We start from the raw sequence: 22384 nt of genomic DNA, 5'->3' as shown, positions 1-22384 counted from the left end.
ATTTACAACAGCCATAAACTTGGACAATATGCATACAGTATCAAAAAAACATTTCTAAACGAAGGAAACTTTTTCACTTAGATGTCATCTACTGTATATTAACTTTTGCTTTATCACCTCCTCAAGCGTGTTCTTCCCCTCACTAAACACCAACACCAATCCAAAATCAATCATATCAAATATCAAATATCGCTTCCATCACGTGGTTTCTGACAACTCAAGCCTCTTTGTGAATTAAGTGGCTCTGCTCGATTCATGCTGGATCTTCTGTCATCGCTAAACTCAGTATGAAGGACCTTGGTTTAATCTTTCTGTTCCCATTATTGGTAAACGGTAAGTAGTTGTATTTATTTAATTGTTCTTATTATTTGAAACGATTCAAAGCTTTTCGGTTCGATTTACGTGTTTTTAGGAAGTTTGGTGGCTTCCGGGATTTTAGCCCCTAATTTTAGCCTATTATTGTTATTTTTCATATTTTTTTAATATCTGACAAAATCTTAAATGTTCCAACACCTTTTGTTATGTTGAATAATATTACATGTCTTCCCCCCACATAATCTACATTTCATAAACCTAGCTTATGTGATATCTTTGCCAATTTCTTAAAAAGAACATGAAATATCATAAGTATTCAGACCCTATGCTATGACACTTGAAATTGAGGTACATGCCAAAAATGTTTTTTTTTTTTTTGAATGATGAAAAATTGTTTATTTTATCAAAAGCAACTCCTATCAAAACAAGGTTGTTTTTAATGACACATGCATGTTTCATAAGATTTTAAAGTTGTTTCCTCACTTTTTGTCAACATTCATTAAAATGTAATAAAATCAGGGAATATCAGGGGCAGCTGTCACTGTAAAGGACTCCTCGCCACATTCCTCCTCTGCAGAGTACATCACTGTCAGACAGGCTCTGCTAAATTTTATAGTTTTAGAATATTTTAAATCCTAATGTTAATATTTCCTGTGTCACAACCAACACCATCTTCCAATTTCTGAGGAAATTATTTGAAATATTTAGATCATTTTATTTTCCTGAAGCAGATTCCATTAGCATCTAGCATCAACAGAAAAACAAAAAAAACAACTAAATGGCTACTACACAAACTCCATTTGTTTTATGAAAGAAATGCCAAATTTGTCAACACCGCCAGATGTCACCACCATAAGATTTTGTGTTCCAGTAATATATCGAAATACTTAAATGTGACTCTTGAATAAAAGCTTTATAAACAATAACATACTGTCTGTTTGTTGTGTTAGTTTTAATACAGTAATTGACTAATTCAATGTATTTGATAGTTAAAATGACTACAAATTCAGGTTTTCGTCACCACCGTCAGATGTGTCATCTCCGTCAGTTACATATTTTGATAATATTTCATATTTGTTGTGGAATTGTTGGTCACATGTGAAAGTGTAATCTGTCTGCTAACATGAGAATGTGTTTTGAAATGTTAAAAACTTCTTGATTGCTGTTAAAGATAAAGTTGAAATTATATTACACAGTCCAAGGTAAAAAAGCACATTTTGTTAAAAAAAGAGAAAAGTTGGGAGGTGGCATCAAAGCATAGCTCAGTAGCTTACTACATATAAGATGCATAAATGTAGTTTAATTTGTCGTGAGTACAAGGTTTTATTTTTTCAGTTTTGTACCCTGTTTTGTCCCACTTCTCAGGAATGACTGTGGAGTAAATATGTGGTCTATATGGTTTAGGTCAGGGGTGTCAAACTCAGCCCAGCACAGTTTAGATTCAACCCTAGTTAAACCCATCTGATCCAGCTAATCAAGTCATTTAGGGTTATTTGAAATCTACATGGTATGTGTGTTGGGACTGAACTTTCCAGGGCTGTGGCCCTCCCAAGAACTGAGTTTGACACTGTGGTTCAGGTTATGGGTAGGCTTCATTTCTGCTAGAGATGTTCCGATACCCTTTTTCCCTTCCCGATACCGATTCCGATACCTAGGCTCAGGGTATCGGCCGATACCGAGTACTGATCCGATACTGTGTATCTGGTTATACAGCTGTATGTACTACTTACTAGCCCTGTATGAATTGATACAATTATTTTATGGTGCGCTTCACCATAGATAGATAGATATAGATAGTCTGGCGAGTAAACAAAAAATATAATATATAATGTTTGGAAAAAAGTACACTCTTAACATCAGTCAGTCAAGCATTATAATTATATTATGATAATCAAGTATTATTTATTGATAGAACTTTAGCAATTCGAATTAAAACTTGGTAACCATGTATGAATGCATATTATTCTTCTAGTCTTCTTAGTCTGTTTCTGTAAAATGGGGAAAAACTATCAATAATACTGATAAGATAATAATAATCATACTATGAATTCTAAGAACAATATAAACGCACTAAGGATTAATGAGCTGCTGGGTTCATGAATATTAAATCACGTTGTCTGAGTTTGCTCGAACTGATTTGCTGAAATCAAAACAGGGACGATAATAGGTGAGCGCCAGCCAATGAGATTGTCATTTGCGCATTAGCTCCGCCTACTACCAGAGAACCCGGCAGTTAAACTGAAGAATTCCAAAGGAACTCCGTTATTTTGACAGAAAAATACAACAAAGAATATCGTTTACATACCATTCGGAATTGACGCGCTACATGTAAAAGACTCTCTCTCTCTCTCTGGGTGTGAGAAAAAAAGCAAAGCGACGGCGAGTCGTGCACTTCACACTAGAGCTTATGGTGCGTCAAATACAGGTGCGCTGCGCATTCATTCAGATGATCTGAAAAATAGATCGCTTGACGGAGAGAGAAACTCGGCGAGTGACAATATATCTGCGCTAAACTTATACATAGCCTCCAACTCACATACTGGCGAGTAAAATCTGATTATTTATCAGCCAGTGGCTAATATTAGACATCATTTAGTCGCTCAGGGTGAAGATTTAGTCACATATGCAAGTGATTTACTGGCAATGTGCTTGCACGTTTGTACTTCTTCGCTTCTTCGAAGAATTTATTTCCGTTTTGCAGCGTTAAGCAAAGCTAGCGCGCATAACTATAGGTCTTGTTTAAGAAAATGGTATCGGATCGGTACATGGGTTTAAGTACTCGCCGATACCGATGCCAGAATTTTTTGTGGTATCGGTGGAATTTCCGATACTAGTATCGGAATCGGAACAACCCTAATTTCTGCTTTCATATTGCATGTGGATTTTATTGTAAATGGCTGCTTCTGTGTTTTGCAGTGGTGTCTGGCATTGAGACAGATGTTGTGGTGTCAGTATCTGTGATTTTGGGAGATGCTGTCACTCTACAGACGGAAGTTACTCAAATACAAAGTGGCGTGATTGAGTGGAGGTTTAGAGGACATCGCATTGCCATAGTCGACAGTGACTCCAATAAGAGAGTACAGGCTAATGTTACTGAGGAATTCAGACACAAACTGCAGCTGGACAATCAGACCGGAGATCTCAAGATCAGAAACATCAGAACTGAAAACATTGGACTGTATAAACTTGACATCTACAGTGCCAGAGGGTCATCAGAAAAGACCTTCAATATCAGCGGTGAGTGCGTCAGATATTTAGGTGGCGTTTCAGACTCAAGGTGAAAGTGTTTGCTGACTGTCAGAAACATTTCTGTTCAGGTGTGGCGTCGGATGGAGTGAAGGTCATGACGGTGATGGAGAGAGACTCTGTCGTTCTACCCTCAGGTCTATCTAAAATACAGAGAGCAGATCAGATAACCTGGAAGTTTAAAGGCATGCTCATAGCTGAAATAAAACAGACAGCTGGAATCTTCTCTACATATGATGTTCTTGATGGGAGATTCAGATACAGACTGCATCTGAACAATCAGACTGGATCGCTCATCATTACTAACGTCAGACCCTACGTCTCTGGACTTTATGAAATAAACATCAGCAAGAGCAGCAGCAGATACACAACGCACAAGACATTCAATGTGACTTCTATCGGTGAGTCGCTTCAGTAGTGAAATGCATTAAGGATCAGTAACAAAATCGGTTAAAATTAACAAGGTTCGGGAGGAGCACGAACAGATAATCAACCAATTCGGCACTCTTGGAACTCTTCTAGCTAATCATCGTAACTAGCACGACACGTGTGAATATATTGTTATGATTGTTTTCCTAAAATCGCAAAAAATAACAATCAAGGAGATGCAGCACACAACCACTGCTTAACAAAACAAATGTATTTATAAAGAAAAGAAAACATGTTATGTAATCAGTGTAAGTGATAGTCAGTATGTCGGCAAGTGTTTGTAAGTAGTACCAATAACAACAGTCCAAACAAACACCAATAGCAAAACTCAAAACCCAAATGTCCAATCTAGGGAGAAATTAATCAAAACAGGAACTCCTCCGGTGCGATGGCGATCTCCCGTAACCTCCATATCCCGTGAGTTCTCTGGAGACTCATGCGTAAATGCCAACAAACAATTAATCCGCCCACCATTGTTCCCACGAGTCCCTTTTTGAAGCCTGTTGATTTAATCCAGGTGCAACACCTCATCAGCCAATCCCCTGTAACTCGAGAATAGACACAGATTGACTCACTGAGACGTCACAATGTACTGTATATATATATATATATATATATATATATATGTACAGCCAACTCACCTCTGTCCAACGACAGTTTTCCGGCATCCCTCCTCCACCCCAACTCCTCAGCTCGGAGCCCTCCCTCAGGACAGCATGCCAAATATGCTTATTATTTGCTCAGTCAGATTATATGTAAGGGTGAACTCGTGAAATAGTTATATATCATTTCATTTCGGAAATTAAAAACATGATCATAACAGAAGGCTTGGCATATTCAGGTCAAAGTATATTTGAATGGCATTTTACACAGTCACACAGTGTTTGAAGTTGATTGAGTTTGTGGGTTTATTTTTTCCCCCTCTAATCCCCATTTCCGTTTCCCCAAGAAACTTTGCGTTAAACCTGCGAAACTTGGAATAAATATGTGGTGGGAGGAAAAACTACATTTCAGTGATATATTTGAGAGTTACGCAATTGTTTTGTGAGAGAATGCAAAATTATTTAAATATAATTTGGCGGCTTCGTTGTACTACTTAGCTTGTGGCGTGTCGCTACTGTAAAAAAAATCTGTTTTCTTTCTCTTGCAAAATGTTTGCGTTCTCTCCCAAAAGCACTGAAAGATATGTCCCATTAGGAGCTCCATGAAAAAAACACATTCCGGGTACAGTCACATTCACTGAAATTTTGTTGGCAAAATCACTTCCTTCCAATATGGAATCCACGCAACGGATTCCAAATTTGTCCAAATTCCAAATTTGACTCACGTTTAAGTTCATGTTCAAGAAAGCTTCTTGGCTCAAAACTGACTTCTGTGTGAAATGTGCTTCTTGCGTTTGTATAGCCTACGATTGACGATAGGCTAATAGGCAGTGGACTTTTTAGCATATGAAATTTCACGGAAATGTTGATGGCTCACCCAAAAATGAAAAATCTTTCATTAATTACTCACCCTCATGTTGTTCCAAACGCGTAAGACCTTCGTTCAACTTCGGAACACAAATTAGGATATTTCTGATGAAATCCGAGAGCTTTCTGACCCTCCGTAGACAGCAACACAACTGACACGTTGAAGACCCAGAAAGGTAGTCAGAACATTGTTAAAATAGTCCATGTGACATCAGTGGTTCAACTGTAATTTTATGAAGCCATGAGAATACTTTTTTGTGTGCAAAGAAAACAAAACTAATTTCATCTTTTCCGTGTCAGTCTTCGCTGCACGTTCACGAGAGTACCATGACGACTATTTTACACATGGACTATTTTAACAATGTCCTTACTACCTTTCTGGGCCTTGAACGTGTCAGTTGCATCGCTGTCTATGCAAGGTCAGAAAGCTCTCGGATTTCATCAAAAATATTAAATAAAAAAAATTGTGTTCTGAAGATGAACGAAGGTCTTGCAGGTTTGGAACGACATGAAGGTGAGTAATTAAAAATATAATTTTCATTTTTGGGTGAACTATCCCTTTAAAATGAAGAAGACTGCATATCCTTTTTTCATGTGTTGCGGCGTCGAGTCGTGTCTGGTTAGGATTCAATTCCTGGGGAATGTATTAATTGCAATTGCTTAATTGCTGTCTGTGAAAGTTCTCCTGTGTTTTAATGTGGAGACAGATGGAGAGAACAGGCTGTCGGTGATGGAGGGAACTTCTGTCATGCTACAATCTGGTGTTTCTGAAATACACAGAGATGACGTGATCGAATGGAGGTCTGAGCATGGAGACTCTATCATAGCAAAAATCGATGGAGGGACAAAGAACTTCACTACATTGGATGGAGCTGATGGGAGATACAGCGACACACTGGAGCTGGACAGTCAGACCGGATCTCTGACCATCAGGCACATCAGAACTAAACACGCTGGACTTTATCACCTCGATATCACCGGCAACCGGCGCACAATATTCAAGAGAGTCTTTATTTCTGTCTGTCGTGAGTATTTGAAGTATTTAATTGTAGGCTAATAATAACCAGTGCTGTGAGAACAAGTTACATGGGAAAACAATTGAGTGAATGTTTAATATTGCTGTATTATAAAACTGAAAAAAACAAAATATGTCACAATATGTCAAATCTTTTTCTCATTACAGCACAGAATTGGTCTCGATATGTTATGGTCATAATTGTTGTTGCTGTTTTGCTGTTGGTCGTGATTGGAGCTGCTGTTGTGATTCGTTGTCGTCAAACGCAAAATGGCAAGTATTATAAACAGCTGATATATTAAGCGGAGCATTTGAGATTTACTATGTAACAGAGACTTTGAAGATGAAAAAATCCTTTAAATATATGTTTAGTTGGGCTCGCTGCCATCAGGGGGAATCCAATATCAGGTATAAGATGCTGTTTGCTCCATTATTTTCAACATAATAAAACTGTGTTTTTGCTGACTGTTTTTGAGGAATTTACATGTGACACTACTGTCCAAACTGGTGCTCAGATTGTCAAATGTGTGAAACCCTGTTCACAACTTCCTCAAATGCAGACTTTTTGGAGAAATGATACCAGTCTTGTCAACGTTGTCTTATTTAATGTTAGTTTTGGACACATTTTCAGACTGAGAATTTCAACATCTCAAAAAGACCCTTAACTGAGTGTTCCTAATCGTATCTGATGTGTTTCTCTTGTTTCTCTTGTTTTTTGTGTGTTTTTCAGTTAATGGCTCTGTAATATGAGAGCGATGTTTTGCATTCTTTTGGGTGCCGTGATCAGATGTCTGTCCAACTCCACTGAAGGTGGAAATGAAATCCAGCTAAAACTATGCACCAAGCCTCAACCAGCTTTTGAAGGATTTTTTGTTTGTTTGTTTGGTTTTTTATGGTACTATGACCTTTTCAAAAGGAATAATTTCATTTATTAAAATAATGTTTTTTGTTTTTTTTATGTCCATATTGATCAATATTCAAGCACTAATGATTTGTGGTTTTATTAGTTTGACTGACAAGAGAATGTTACTGTACTGTACAATTTCCGCACACATTTATATGCAATATTAAATAGAACATGATGCTAGAAACGTAACTGAAAACTGAATGCAATCCGAGTCATTTTGTGTTATCTCTAAAATACTTTTAGCTTTCTTCCGCAGCCAAGTAAAACAGTTCCTTAAAGTCAAGCAGGTTTTTAGGAAAATCTTAAATCGCTATAAACTGTGAATTTGTTTGCCGTTAAATGTTGTGTGAGTTTATTATCTGAAATAACGGTGTAATGAGCTGTTCCTGAATGATTTAAAAGCTTGACCTTTAACATTTTAGGCTTCTTTGGACATAATGATCTAAAGATTCATAGTAGAAACCTGTCTGTGTGACTTCTGTGTATCTCTTTTATATTACTTTTTATGTTGTTGTGTGGTGTCATGTCTTTACAAGTACATTAGAAACTACTATCTATCTATCTCAGGGTATGCCTTGCTTTCATATAGTAACACTCGTTGAATTTATGCTGGTCAAGGTCTGTATATTTAAAGCTGGTTTAATTTTGATATTTTATTTTGAAAAACAATTAAGGGGAGACACTGCAGGCAAAAACACTGTTTTTTCATGCACCTGTCAATTTTGAGATTTTGGGCTTTTTGGTTTTTCATAAAGTGTTTTTTCAGACTAGTAGAACGAAAACATCCAAAAGACACTGTTAAGTGTTTCTTTTATAGCACTTTATCTATTTGTGTCAATAGATTTCAATTACAATACATATTTTTAAAGGCCGTTTTCACAAAATGAGTTTTTTCTCCTACACTGAGCCATAAATCTCCACTTCAGTAGCACTTACAGACACCAAACTTCACATTTTTATTCCTGTCTATATCCTGAAGGTTTTTACAGAGGGATTTGTTCATATATAATTTGCTTGATTATATACAACATTTTAATTCCCCCAAAATTTTCAAAATATAGTGTTTTCTGTCTGTTCTAAGTATTTTCTGAATTATGGAGTGACAAAATGAGATATCCAAAATTCCCTCTGTAAAAACTTTTGACTGTAATATGTCAAAAAAATGAAACAAGAATTTTGAAACTGACTTCATCCAGTGTTTAGATTTTTGTACTAGAAATGTATGCAAATTAGTGCATATTTCATTAAATAATGCCTCATTTGCATATTTAAACCTAACATTTTAGAAAACTAGTAATACAAAAAATGTTTGCAATTATCAATGTAATCAATCAACTAGGTAAGTAAGGCGATAACTATTAGTAAAAAAAATTACCCTATTCACCTGCAGTGTCTTGCCTTAAATTAAATTATCTTTATATGTTCATGTGATAAATGTCAATAAATACAGGTCTGATTTATAGTGACTGGAATTTGTGAGTTTGTCATGGAAGGATCGAGTTTGTATTCAGACCCTAACACTGAATTATTTTCTCTGTACATTATGTGATTTCAAAACTCTACTTCATATATTGTCGTAGTCTTGTGTTTATTAGTCACGTTGAATCAATGAAAGCAGTTACATTATCTGTTTATTCAGCTAAGGTTATAGGCATTTCCTGGGTTTCTTCTTCGGGATGTATTCGGAGTTTCTGCGCGAGAGCGCCCTCTGGCCTTCGGATGGAGATTTACTACTGATCACAGAACCGTGCTTCACTGAAAGATACGCATTAAAATCGCAGCTTCTGCCTTCGATTTCACTTCGATTTATCGTGCAGCCCTAGTGTACAGCATTTATTTTTGTAAAAGCCACTACTGTCACACATGTTCTTAGCAGCTCACAATTATTTGTGGTATAGTTCTGCCTCTCTCAAATGTGACAAAGTCTTTAACAAAGTTAATGTACTGACTCGTTTGATTATATTTATCTTTATTTATTTTGATGGATGGAGTAATGTGGATTTCTTAACCTGATAAATTAAAATGATTTATGTTTTTTTACATTATGCAAATGCATACAATATTTGTTACTTAAGTAATAATGAAATAAAAAGACAGTTAGTTAACAATATGTTAAGGAGTAGTAACATTTTTACAGTCCTGATTACATCCGGCCCTTTGAGGGCAGCCATAATGCTGAAGTGGCCCTAAGTAAAAATGAGTTTGACACCCCTGTCAACAGCATGCGCTAGTGGTAAACAAAAAGAGCTTGATAAATCACACTTTAGCAGTTGTAGTTTTTATGTGTGCTGAAAAAAAAGTGAAAGCAGCAAAAGAAAAGGATAAGAGCTTGAGGTAAGCAGTTTTATGTTTTAGCGCCATGTCGCATTGATTTCATGTCGCATTTTTAATGGTTGGTCAGTAAACATGGATCTTAACAGCAAGCACACTGTGCAATGATCATTCTGTATCGCAGGCTATCTTTGGTCGCAAGATCGTGAACCTCTTTCACTGTACGGCTCAGTACCACCAGTTAGGAGCCACGATCACAGAAATCGCCCCGATTGTTTCACGATGCCAATCTTTTATCTGGGACAGCCGAAAATTGTGCAGTGTGTCTCGGGCTTTAGAGGCCTCTGGCAGTTTGAGGCTCTAGCTGCTCAGTTTGCAAGTCAAAAATAAAACCTGCTGTGGTCATATTTTTTTTTTTTTTTTTCCATCTGCACAGAGATGTGGTTTAATCTGTTGGATAGACAAACAGAGTGCATGAGCATGGACATCTGTGGTTAATGTCAGTTTGTGTGTGTTTGTTTTGATGTGTCTATAGCTTGTGGTTTAAGAGTGTTTTTCGTTTCTACACATACGACATTCACAGTTTGGCTTCAGCTTTACACTTAACTACGAAATATCCATCAGTGCTGGTGTTTGTCAAAAAATAAATAAATAAATATCACTTAAAAGTGTGATATTCCTGTAAAATATGAAAATATCATTTTCTTTGAAATCTTAGTTTTTGTTTCAAATCAAAAGTAACCTACTGTCTTGTCCTCTTTGCTCTGCAATGTTTTTTCACTGCAAGAGAAAATGGACAAGTGGCGTGAAAATTGTGTGAAAATTAAATAAATGTTGTGACCCTGCAGATAAAAAGTGCTGGAGTAAGTAGTCATTTCCAGCTCTAGCAAGATAATCTGAAGTAATTTCTAAGAACAACTTCTCTTAATATCACATCTTTATTTTTACAAACATTGTATCATGTTTCCGTATGTCAGTATCTTAATAATTTTACTGTCATAAATACAATTTTCTGTTGTAATGTTTATATTATCATGCTGTTGATCAGTAGTTAATCATTTCTTTATTTTTCATCACTTTTGGGCAATAACTAACTAAGAGTTGCTATGATGCGACTATATATTTGTACTGTAATGCAAATTATATTTTCAGTGAAATAACAGTGATGACGAAGTTTCGTTGCATGTCGATTTGCATTAAAAACTGCATATATAAATAATATATATGTATATATATATATATATATATATATATATATATATATATATATATATATATTAATACACACAGTATATATTATTATTATTTTTATTTTTTTACCAGGGTTTGATTCTTTTGGCAAACAAACATATTCACCATCAGCACCTTCAGTGCTTAGACCCTTACATTCCCCTTAACATTAAGTTAAAGTTTTCAAACTTTTGAAGTCATAATAGGGGCCAGAAAATGTTTGCAATGTTTCTCAGATCCTTCATCCTCTTGTGGATGTGATGTCATAAACCAGAACAGCTGCAGTAGCCACGCCCACCAGAGCAGAGAGGACCAATCGAATCACAGTTTCAGTAAAACCACAACAGTGGACAGAGTCTGAGGAATAAAAACATCAAACTGAGATCAGCTCAGTCAATAAATGTTAATATCAGCACTAATATCAGCGCTGCTGTACCTGCACATGTGTGACAGAGTTGACTGATGTCCAGATGTGTGGTCTGGTTGCTGATGGGATTGTTGAGCACACAGCTGTAGGTGTTTTTATCCTGATATTCCACCTCCAGAGGTAGAGAGAGACTGATGCTGAGATCAGACACACTGATGCTGGACAATAAACTGTTTCCTTTGTACCAGGAGAGAGTCACATGACCCACATTCACCACTGTACACAACAATGAACAATTCTGCTGTGATGAAGATGATGAAGAACAGTCTCTGGTAATATCAGGAACTGGAAGATGAACTGAAAACATAAAACAAGACTAGATCAGAAAGTGTTTATTGCAGCATCAGTCAGTCAGAGTCAACAATCTTTGCTCCTCTCTCTGCAATTATAAAAGATTATTACACATATGGACAAGTAGCAAAGAAAAAGAGGAAATTATTTAGTTATTATATTAATCAATAATCAAAATAAATGAAATATTTATTTATATTATATTTCTAATATAAAAGTGCATTTAATTTAAAGCTAAATAAACCAGCGGAATATATATATATATATATATATATTTTTTTTTAACTCACCATAGACAGTGAGACTGAAGCTCTTGCTCACACTCTTGGTCTGTAGTTTATAGAGTCCAGTATGTTCAGTTGTGATGTTTGTGATGGACAGAGATCCAGTATCATCCAGTTTCAGTCTGTTTCTGAATCTCCCATAAACAACATCATCATGTACAGTCATGCTGCCACCCAGCAAATCGATTTCAGCTATTTTTTCAGCTCCAAACCTCCACACAATCAGATCGTCACCCATCATTTCAGTAAAACCAGAGTTTAGAGTGACTGAATCTCCCTCCAGCACTGACACTGACTCCACTGCATCTGTATCAGCAAACACACCTGAAGAACACAGTCACAGATTTGATGATTTACTTAAATATTCCACACAGAACAAAACTGCAGAACCCGGTTCAATCCCTTAACTGTCATCCGCATTTTTGAAAATTCACGAGAAAGCGCACTATCCAAACTTAAATTATTATAATTCATGAACGCTTTTGAATACAGACCTAAGGTTGGTCTCTTCTTAAAGAAGACAATTAGCAGATAAGTTTAAATTTACTATTAAGAAAATATATTATACTATTTTTCTTTTAATTTATATAAAATAAATATATTAAAAAAAGTTAAAAATCCAAAATTGCTATAAAATTAAAGCCATATGTCTACATGAGTGGTGTTTCAAATTTGAAGTTGATATAAAAAAAAAAAATTGAGGTTCATATGCAATTTTGTTTAGGCGTTGCCATCCAAACTACATTGATTTAAAAAAAAAAAATTTTTTTATTGCATTTCTGTCACAAATCTATCAATTTCTCTGTCAATATTACATCTATAACAAAATGTTTTAACAAAAAGTTTTGATTCTAAAAGACCGTAATACATTTTGTAATATGACACCCCCACTAAGGGGGTGGAGACCGCTAAAACATTTTGAAGTACCATTTCTATGGTAACGCAATGGGTTTTCACAGGATGAATTTTGAGATTTTAAGCTTTCAAATGGTATTTAAGTTATGATGATTGCTAAAACATGTGATAGGTAAAAGACAAGAAAATAAAGACTTTTGTGACAAAGGTCAGAACTCCTGTTATGATGTAGATTTGTCATAGACTCTTGGTGCACTCTTGTCATAAATGAATCTACTACTGTTACTACATAATTTGTAACAACAAAAATGGTAACATATCTATTAAGGAGTCTTAGAGCTTTCCAGTGATATATAGTTTGTCATGATTACATTAGGATTTAATTTTTAATATAGTGAAGTAAACTTAGGTGTCCCGTATACGGGACGATGACAGTTAAGGCCCTTGATTTCTAAACATATATTCTGCTTACACGTGTAAAACAGGCACAGATATATACACAACAAATTACAGCAGCGCGCACAGCATCTGTCATCAGTCCCTCTTCAGACCAATCAGTAATCATTTCAATCTCATTGTTTATAAGGTGCTAAAGTCATGAATTATGGAATTTTGGAAACTCTCTGGCTGATTAAAAATGACTATTAAATCTCTGTAATACAATCTATTAAATTAAACTAAAGCAACAATTGATGTCATAAAATGAATATGATTATAACTTACCAACCAGACGGCACAAGCAGAACAAAACAAGCATGTGAACCATTTTCAGATTACAGCACTTAAAGTGTGTGAACACGTATGTGACAGACAGCTTGTGAACTCACAGGACAGTGTTAAAGTGCATTATAGTGTTGCGTGTGATTCATCCACCAATAATATTTGAGCACCATTGTGCTCCACCATTGTGGATTGTGTGGACATTGGCCAAATAGACCACAGAACAAGTGCTTGATATTTGCAGGAAATATAAAATGGAGAGGAAGGAGATGATAACAGACATGGAAAGATTAGGACTAACAGAACGTGGAGTAAAAAACACATTCAAAGCTTAAAATAAGATCTGTGGTGGTGGCTCAAGATATTTTTTTTTTTCTTTATTATGTCTTCTAGGCATAAGGTGTAATAAAAAAATTTAAAACATGAAAATATTCTTTGGATGGGGAAAAAAGAAGGCCTTCTGCAACTCTTGTGCATTTTGCTAATATTATGTGTTTGCTTGATAAAGATTAAACTACGTGCTTCGAAACCTTTTGCTTTTAATGTCACAATTTAATTCCCCACCCTTATGAAGAGCTGATATTCATCAGGTCTGTGAAGTTATATGCTGCAATCACTGCTTGTTTGTAAATGCACAAATATATATGACATATGCACTGAAATACATGCAATAGAGACACATGTTAGTAGTTGAGCTCACGGTGCTGATGCTGTTTAGCTGCTGTTCTTTAACAATCATCCAGATGGCGGCATTAATCAGTTCAATCGATAGCAAACCACTGATGATAGTGAAAGTGAAAGTGAAAATGATCAATCTATTGTCAGTTTGTCTCTAGTATTAATTCCATGTTTGTAGTATTTTGTGTCTGTGGTTCATCAGTCCTGCTCATTTCTTTATCTTCTGTGAATCTTTGTTGTCTTCCAAGAGAATGATGTAGTGGTCCCATAACTCCTCCCATGATCCAAATGACATTTATTTGATGGAGACTGGTGGTGACTGCCATTGAGACATCAATTAAATGTTGTGTAAAAAGGCAAGGTGCCTATTATTGTAGCCTAATGGTCAGATTGATGTTCTCCTCTAGGTTATACTGTGGTAACTGGTTGTAACAACAAAACAAAAGAAGAAGGTCGATGCAACCACAAGTGCTTTTCTGAATAAAAAAATATATTCTTTATATTATAATAGTGTTACACTGTTACACTTTACTGTACATCTCTTAATTAACTGGATACTTTTGCAATTACAGGGAGGCCTATAACACTGTTAATTACTCTTTCTTTACCTTTTGTAATTCATATTTTTCCTACAGATGAAGAAAGACAGAGCAGAGCGGTCTGAAAGGATTCAAAAAAAAAAAAAAAAAACATCAGTGAGAAGCTACTTCATAATTTCCATTGAACTAACACATATTTCTGCTATTCTGAGCCTCTAAAGTGAGCTTTTGTTGGGCTGCGCTTATTAATGATGAAGCACTTTTATCTGTAATGGAAATATTAAATCACCCGTTACTGTAATCTTATAATGTTACTGTGATGTACAGAGTCATACTTTCTGGCTGGTTTGTCATTTGTAATCATTAATGTTAGAAAATCAGATTTTATTACTAAGTCCTTTAAAAAATAGCACTTCACAGTGAGCTTCAATTTGCTAACTTTATTGATGCAAAGTTGACAAGAAATAACAGTGAACTCTATTACATCACTTACTATCAACATGAATTAACAGCTAATCATAATGTGTTTATAAATATGCATTAATTATATATGCATGTGCATGCATTATAATATGATTGCACATCTAGAGCTCTCTGTTGGCAATATTGATTGTGTTTTTTGTTTTGTTTTTACACAACTAATGTCATAGAGTGCAGCAGTTGGATTGTAAAAATTGAGAAAAAAAAAAGAACTTATTGTTGTAAAACCATGGTAATGGCTTGCTACCAAAACCAGATATTTAACCATCTTTGTAGTAAAATTGTGGTTATACAATCAATATGCTAAAAAAAAAAAAAAAATTCACTACAATAAATACTATTTACTACAATAAAACCATGGTTAATTTTCATAAGGGGAGATTAGCCTATGCTTCTTCTATATGCCATCTGTACAATAAATGTGTTTTACAAACACTTACAGTTTCCAGTCCAGCAATGTGAATAAATGTGCCATTTTTTGAATAAACGTTTGATAAATCAAAATTATTAAAAAAAAAAAAAAAAAAAAAAAATTGGTTTACCTCCTTTTTGCTATAGATGACACAGCCTCTATAATTTCTTCAACAAAAACATGTGGACACCACAGCCCTTACAAAAATGAATCATGGTTTTTGTCAGAGAGTCACCTCAATCACCGCAGTCTCCACTAACCACACTCACCAGATCCCAATCCCCCGATTACTAATTACCGCCACCTGACCGCACTCATCAACAGCACTATATCCTTGCACTCCTTCCGTTCACTCACTGTCTGGTCTCAAACCTACCGTGTTGACAAACCTGACCCACTTACCTGTTTACTCTACTTACCAGTTGTTCCTGTGTTCCTCTCCCTGCTCTCCACCGCTCCAGTACTCCACCGTCTCCAAGCTCCGCAGTTCCTCCCAGATCCCCTGTAACCAGAAAAGGATATTCACTCACAGATAAGGCCCCACTGGCATTCCTATTCCACACCTGCTTACCTGGACCTTCAGCTCATCTCCTAACCCCTCTGCTTACTATCATTAAACCTGTTCACATTACTGCACCTACCTCTGTGTCCTGTGTCTATCTGCTGACAGAAGACCAGACCAAAACCGACGGCCGGAGATGGAGCTCCCGAACCCCGCCACCGCGGATCCTTTCGAAGAACTGGTCAGCGTTCTTCGAACAGCTCTCTCTCCGGTCACACACCCTCGATCTGCCTCTGCCAGTCCCATGGCCATCCCTGCCAACTATTCGGGTGAGGCGGTTGAATGTAGCGGTTTCTTACTCCAGGTATCCCTTTATATTGAGATGCAACCCCATGTTTTCCCCAGCGATCGAGCCAAAGTTGCCTTCCTGATATCCTTGCTTAACGGAAGGGCATTACTCTGGGCACGAGCCATTTGGAACTCACAAACCACGATTAACTCTTTCGATGCTTTCTCTTCCCATTTCAAGGAGGTCTTCGGCCTATCCACCGGCTCGCTCTCCATTGCCGACCAACTCATCCGTCTCCGTCAGGTAGACTCTTCCACCAGTGACTATACTCTGCAGTTCCGTACACTGGCGGCCTCGTGTGGATGGAACGAGGCGGCGCTGCTCACCGCTTATCGTCAGGGCTTGGACCCACAAATCAGAGCCCAGATGGTGATATATGTTCGACACCGTCGGGTTGGAGAGCTTTATGCAAAAGGCTGTTAAGATCTCCCAACGCCTCACGGCGTGTCAGCCGGACCTAACCGCTCATTCTCCGTCCTCACCAGCTGCCTGTCCTCCGGTACCAGAACCTATGCAAATGGATACCAACCGCCTCTCACGGACTGAGCGTGCTCGACGTCTCGCCACGGGGCGGTGCCTCTACTGTGGGGTCCCGGGGCACTTCATTCGGGGGTGCCCCTCTCGTCCCCCACGCCCAGCGGTGAGTACCCTCCAGTTAGAGCCTGCTATCTCTACTCTTCCTCTGATAACAGTACAACTACTCACCCCTCGTCATGTCTTTTCAGTACGCGCCCTCGTGGATTCAGGATCCTAGGGCAATTTCATCTCACAAGCCCTCCTGAAACATCTGGATTTACCCCGCCAGAGACAGGCCGAGTTGAAGATCGAAACCATACAGGGAAAACCGCTCGGGCGTAGGCACATCAAGTTCCGGTCTCCCCGATCACGTTGCAAATAGGCTGTCTTCACCAAGAGAGGATTTCATTTCTGGTACTGGAGGGATCCACCGTCGATGTCATCCTGGCACGCCCCTGGCTATCTCACCATTCCCCAGAAGTCAGATGGGAAACTAGCGAGATCCTCCGATGGAGTAAGACCTGCCTCCGAGACTGCCTCTCCAACGTCCCTGTGCCCCGGGTAACTAACCCAAAGCTCCAAGTTCATTCCACCTTAGTGGAGAGCCCGGAACCTTGTGTGGCTCCAACTATCCCATCTGACTGCATGGCGTTCCAGGATGTATTCAGCAAACAGGCAGCCACGAAGTTACCACCACATCGGCCATGGGATTGTGCCATTGACCTGCTGCCTGGAGCTATACTCCCCAAGGGTCGAGTATATCCCCTGTCCATCCCGGAGCGCAAGGCGATGGAGGATTACATTAAGGAGGCTCTCCAACAACAGTTCATTCAACCTTCCACCTCTCCTGCGGCCTCGAGCTTCTTCTTTGTGGGCAAGAAGGACGGAGGCTTGCGGCCCTGCATTGACTACCGGACCCTCAATGATCACACTGTCAAGCTCCCCTATCCTCTTCCCCTGGTCCCGGCCGCCCTAGAGGAACTCCGTGGGGCCCGCATCTTCTCGAAGCTGGACCTGCGGAGCGCCTATAACCTCGTTCGTATCCGGGAGGGCGACGAGTGGAAGACGGTGTTCATTACCCCCTCAGGCCACTACGAATATCGGGTCATGCCGTATGGCCTTTCCAACTCGCCATCCGTCTTCCAGGGGTTTATGAACGAGGTGTTCCGGGAGTTCCTCCACCGATTTGTCATCGTGTACATAGACGATATCTTGATCTACTCCCGGAACCTGGCCGAACATCGCCAGCACGTGACGCAGGTCCTACACCAACTCAGGAAACACCACCTCTACCTGAATCTCGAGAAGTGCGAGTTCCACCACCCCACGATTCAGTTCCTCGGCTACATCCTCAGTGCGGATGGGATCCAGATGGACCAGGGGAAGGTCCAAGCCATCCGGGATTGGCCCCAGCCTCAATCGGTTAAAGAACTTCAACGATTTCTCGGCTTCGCGAATTTCTACCGGAGGTTCATTCTGAACTTCAGTTTCCTCTCAGCCCCCCTCACTTCCATGCTCCGGCAGAAACCCAAGTCTCTGTCCTGGAACTCCGAAGCTCGAGCCGCCTACAAGAAACTCCAGGAAGCATTCTGCACTGCTCCCATCCTCTCACATCCGGATCCCCAACTCCCTTTCATTGTTGAGGTGGATGCCTCTACCACCGGCGTGGGACCCTTGCGCTTACTTCTCCAGGAAGCTTTCCCCAGCGGAGCGAAACTATGATATCGGTAATCGGGAGCTGCTCGCCATTAAACTGGCACTGGAGGAATGGAGACACTGGCTGGAGGGAGCTCAACACCCCTTTAAGGTCATCACCGACCACAAAAACCTGGAGTATCTCCGAAGTGCTAAGGGGTTGAACCCCCAGCAGGCTCGCTGGGCCCTCTTCTTCACCCAGTTCCCGTTTACGATCACGTATCGACCTGGAGATAAGAATGTCAAGGCGGATTCCCTCTCACGCCTCTATGGCCCCGACGAACCTTCAACACCTGAACCCATACTCCCTCCAGCCGTCCTTGTGAACCCCATTCGATGGGCCCTGGACGAACAGATTCGCCTCGCTTCCATTACTGAACCCGCTCCGCTGGGAGGCCCAGAGGGTAAGACCTATGTGCCCACTTCCTTGAGAACTACCCTTCTGGGCTCCCTTCACGCTTCCCCGGGCTCTGGACACCCAGGCAGCCAGCGTACTCTCTCGCTCCTACAAGCTCGGTACTGGTGGCCCCTGATGGCCCGGGATGTCTCCCAGTACGTTCGAGGTTGCTCAGTCTGCGCCATCTCCAAAACTCCCCGTCACTTACCCACCGGAAAGCTAGTACCATTACCCATTCCACGCCGCCCCTGGTCCCACGTCGGAGTCGACTTTGTCTCAGATCTCCCCAAGTCAGATGGATATACCTGCATTCTCGTGGCAGTTGACAGGTTCTCCAAAGCCTGCAAGTTAATTCCCCTCCGAGGTCTACTCACTGCCCTCGAAACTGCAGAGGCCCTCTTCCATAATCTCTTCCGCACCTTCGGCATCCCGGAGGATGTCGTCTCCGACCGTGGGCCACAGTTTGTCTTCACTTTGATCACTTTTTTTGCTGGGCCCAGGGGGTCAGGGTTTAGTTATGTAAACAACACCAAACCCTCTAACAAAAATTGAGGCATAGTAAAGTTGTTTGGTGTAGAGCAGAAGTCAGATTGTGAGCTTTATGGAATGGGGAAAAAGAAAAAAAAAACAACCTTCAATCACATACAAACTCACAGAAAGACAAAATGCACACCTTGCACTCTCAGAAGCGCACATCAAACTTAAGCGTCCAGTAACAGGCGCGCTCTCCTGTAAAAGATGTTTGTGACCATCAGATCAAACCACGTTTCTTTCCAGATCTTAAGAAAGCAGACCGTGGCAGGTTTCAGTCTGACTCACAAACTGATCTGCTTGAGTGTCGCATGCATTCACTGAATTGCATTCACGACAAAAATGCACCTGGGCCTTGTGTGATCTGATTTTTATAGAAAGCAATATTATAAAATGAGATGTAAATAAAATCAAACAAGGCTACTGTCTTGACAGTGGAAACACTGCTTGATTTTGGCCCTGCAGCTCAAGGCTCGAGGCTATTGGCCTCGTTTGACTCATTATTGTCAGTCCTGATCGCACTGGCCTGACAGTGAAAAAGTGGCTATTCAGGTTCCTGGGCCCTGCCATTTCGCAGAACCTGAAGTAGGACACATCATTGTGAAAACAGCCCAGCAGAGGTTATATTTCCTTCACCAGTTGAGGAAGTTCAACCTGCCACAGGAGCTGTTGATACAACTCTGTTTGGCCGTCGACCATCAAGTCAGACATCAGAGGACTACAAAGAATGGTTTGGACTGCTGAGAGGATTACTGGTGTTCCTCTGGCCACGCTAAGGCTGATGATACATGGGGCAACTTTTTGAGCAACGTTGCTGTCAGCGGGCAACGGTTGCATTGCAGACTGACTAATTTTTTATCTCATATTGTGAAAATTATTCATAAAAAATGCTTTTTACACTCAAAAAAATGAGGTGCCTACATTCAGATAAACGAGGTTTACGATTAATCAGATGCAAATAGAAACACAAAACCAGTCCTAAATGAAAGAAAACAAGTTGACAAAAAGAATTAATCCAATATTTGGTCATAATATAGCATAATGACAGATTTATAAGCAGCTGTTTGGAGTCCGGTCATTTTTGACCGGGAACACCACAAGTGTGACTTTTTGCAATTTTGTACAAAATAAAAGCATTTAAAAGCAAACTTCCCGATTAAACATTAAAGCACACTAGTGTGAGAAACAGTGCAAATTTTTATAATTTTTTGTTTAATATTGTGAAAATTATTCATAAATTATTTTTTTCACTCAAAAACGAGGTACCTATAAATGAAGCCTACGATTAATCAAATGCAAATAGAAACACAAAACCAGGATGAAAGCAATGAAAGAAAACAAGTTGACAAAAAGATTGAATCCAATATTTGGTGATAATATAGCATAATGACAGATTTATAAGCAGTTGTTTGGAGTCACCACAACTGTGACAGGAATCCAAACACAACCACAGGGTTAATTAAAATAATGTTGTTTTGATGTCCATATTGATCAATATTCAAGCACTTTGTGGTTTTATTAGTTTATCTGACAAGAGAATATTACTGTACTGTACAATGTCCGCACACATTTACAGTGAGGAAAATAAGTATTTGAACACCCTGCTATTTTGCAAGTTCTCCCACTTAGAAATCATGGAGGGGTCTGAAATTGTCATCGTAGGTGCATGTCCATTGTGAGAGACATAATCTAAAAAAAATCCAGAAATCACAATGTATGATTTTTAACTATTTATTTGTATGATACAGCTGCAAATAAGTATTTGAACACCTGTCTATCAGCTAGAATTCTGACCCTCAAAGACCTGTTAGTCTGCCTTTAAAATGTCCACCTCCACTCCATTTATTATCCTAAATTAGATGCACCTGTTTGAGGTCGTTAGCTGCATAAAGACACCTGTCCACCCCATACAATCAGTAAGAATCCAACTACTAACATGGCCAAGACCAAAGAGCTGTCCAAAGACACTAGAGACAAAATTGTACACCTCCACAAGGCTGGAAAGGGCTACGGGAAATTGCCAAGCAGCTTGGTGAAAAAGGTCCACTGTTGGAGCAATCATTAGAAAATGGAAGAAGCTAAACATGACTGTCAATCTCCCTCGGACTGGGGCTCCATGCAAGATCTCACCTCGTGGGGTCTCAATGATCCTAAGAAAGGTGAGAAATCAGCCCAGAACTACACGGGAGGAGCTGGTCAATGACCTGAAAAGAGCTGGGACCACCGTTTCCAAGGTTACTGTTGGTAATACACTAAGACGTCATGGTTTGAAATCATGCATGGCACGGAAGGTTCCCCTGCTTAAACCAGCACATGTCCAGGCCCGACTTAAGTTTGCCAATGACCATTTGGATGATCCAGAGGAGTCATGGGAGAAAGTCATGTGGTCAGATGAGACCAAAATAGAACTTTTTGGTCATAATTCCACTAAACGTGTTTGGAGGAAGAAGAATGATGAGTACCATCCCAAGAACACCATCCCTACACAGTAAAACCTCCAGTGTTAAATCAACACTCCCAGTGTATATATAATCCACACTCAGAGTGTTAAAAAAGTAACACTGAAGCAGTGTTAAAGTTAATGAGATAATTAGTTTAGTAATTGAGTGATGATTGAGCATTAGTGAAGAACACCTGCTGTTAACAAACTGAACCATTGAAAGAAAGAGAAAGAAGAACAGAAAAAAAGAGACGAGATGAGCAGAAAAACAAGAACTACAACTGACTTCAGCCACAGCCTCAGATGAAATCAGATGAGTGTGGATTATATATACACTGGGAGTGTTGATTTAACACTGGAGGTTTTACTGTGTACTGTGAAGCATG

At 39.2% G+C, this 22384-nt stretch overlaps 1 protein-coding gene across 2 annotated transcripts; it reads left to right on the top strand.

The window, feature by feature from the left end:
• The first annotated feature begins 24 nt into the window (after positions 1–24).
• On the top strand, positions 25–8843 carry LOC131530624 (uncharacterized). 2 transcript variants are annotated; one of them, XM_058760990.1, is made up of 6 exons: positions 25–333; positions 3232–3552; positions 3633–3962; positions 6167–6484; positions 6643–6747; positions 7205–8843. In XM_058760990.1, exons 1-6 carry the CDS (start codon positions 288–290, stop codon positions 7222–7224), a joined length of 1140 nt encoding a protein of 379 aa, XP_058616973.1. In that variant the 5' UTR covers positions 25–287; the 3' UTR covers positions 7225–8843. The 2 variants fall into 2 exon arrangements, with proteins under 2 accessions (XP_058616973.1, XP_058616972.1); XM_058760989.1 differs by having other exon boundaries at positions 6643–8843.
• Positions 8844–22384: the final 13541 nt, after the last annotated feature.

The sequence above is a fragment of the Onychostoma macrolepis genome, chromosome 22, assembly GCF_012432095.1.
Source record: "Onychostoma macrolepis isolate SWU-2019 chromosome 22, ASM1243209v1, whole genome shotgun sequence".
Lineage (NCBI taxonomy): Eukaryota > Metazoa > Chordata > Actinopteri > Cypriniformes > Cyprinidae > Onychostoma > Onychostoma macrolepis.
Note: the sequence above shows the minus strand (reverse complement) of the source record. Positions and strands in the feature narration are given on the sequence as shown.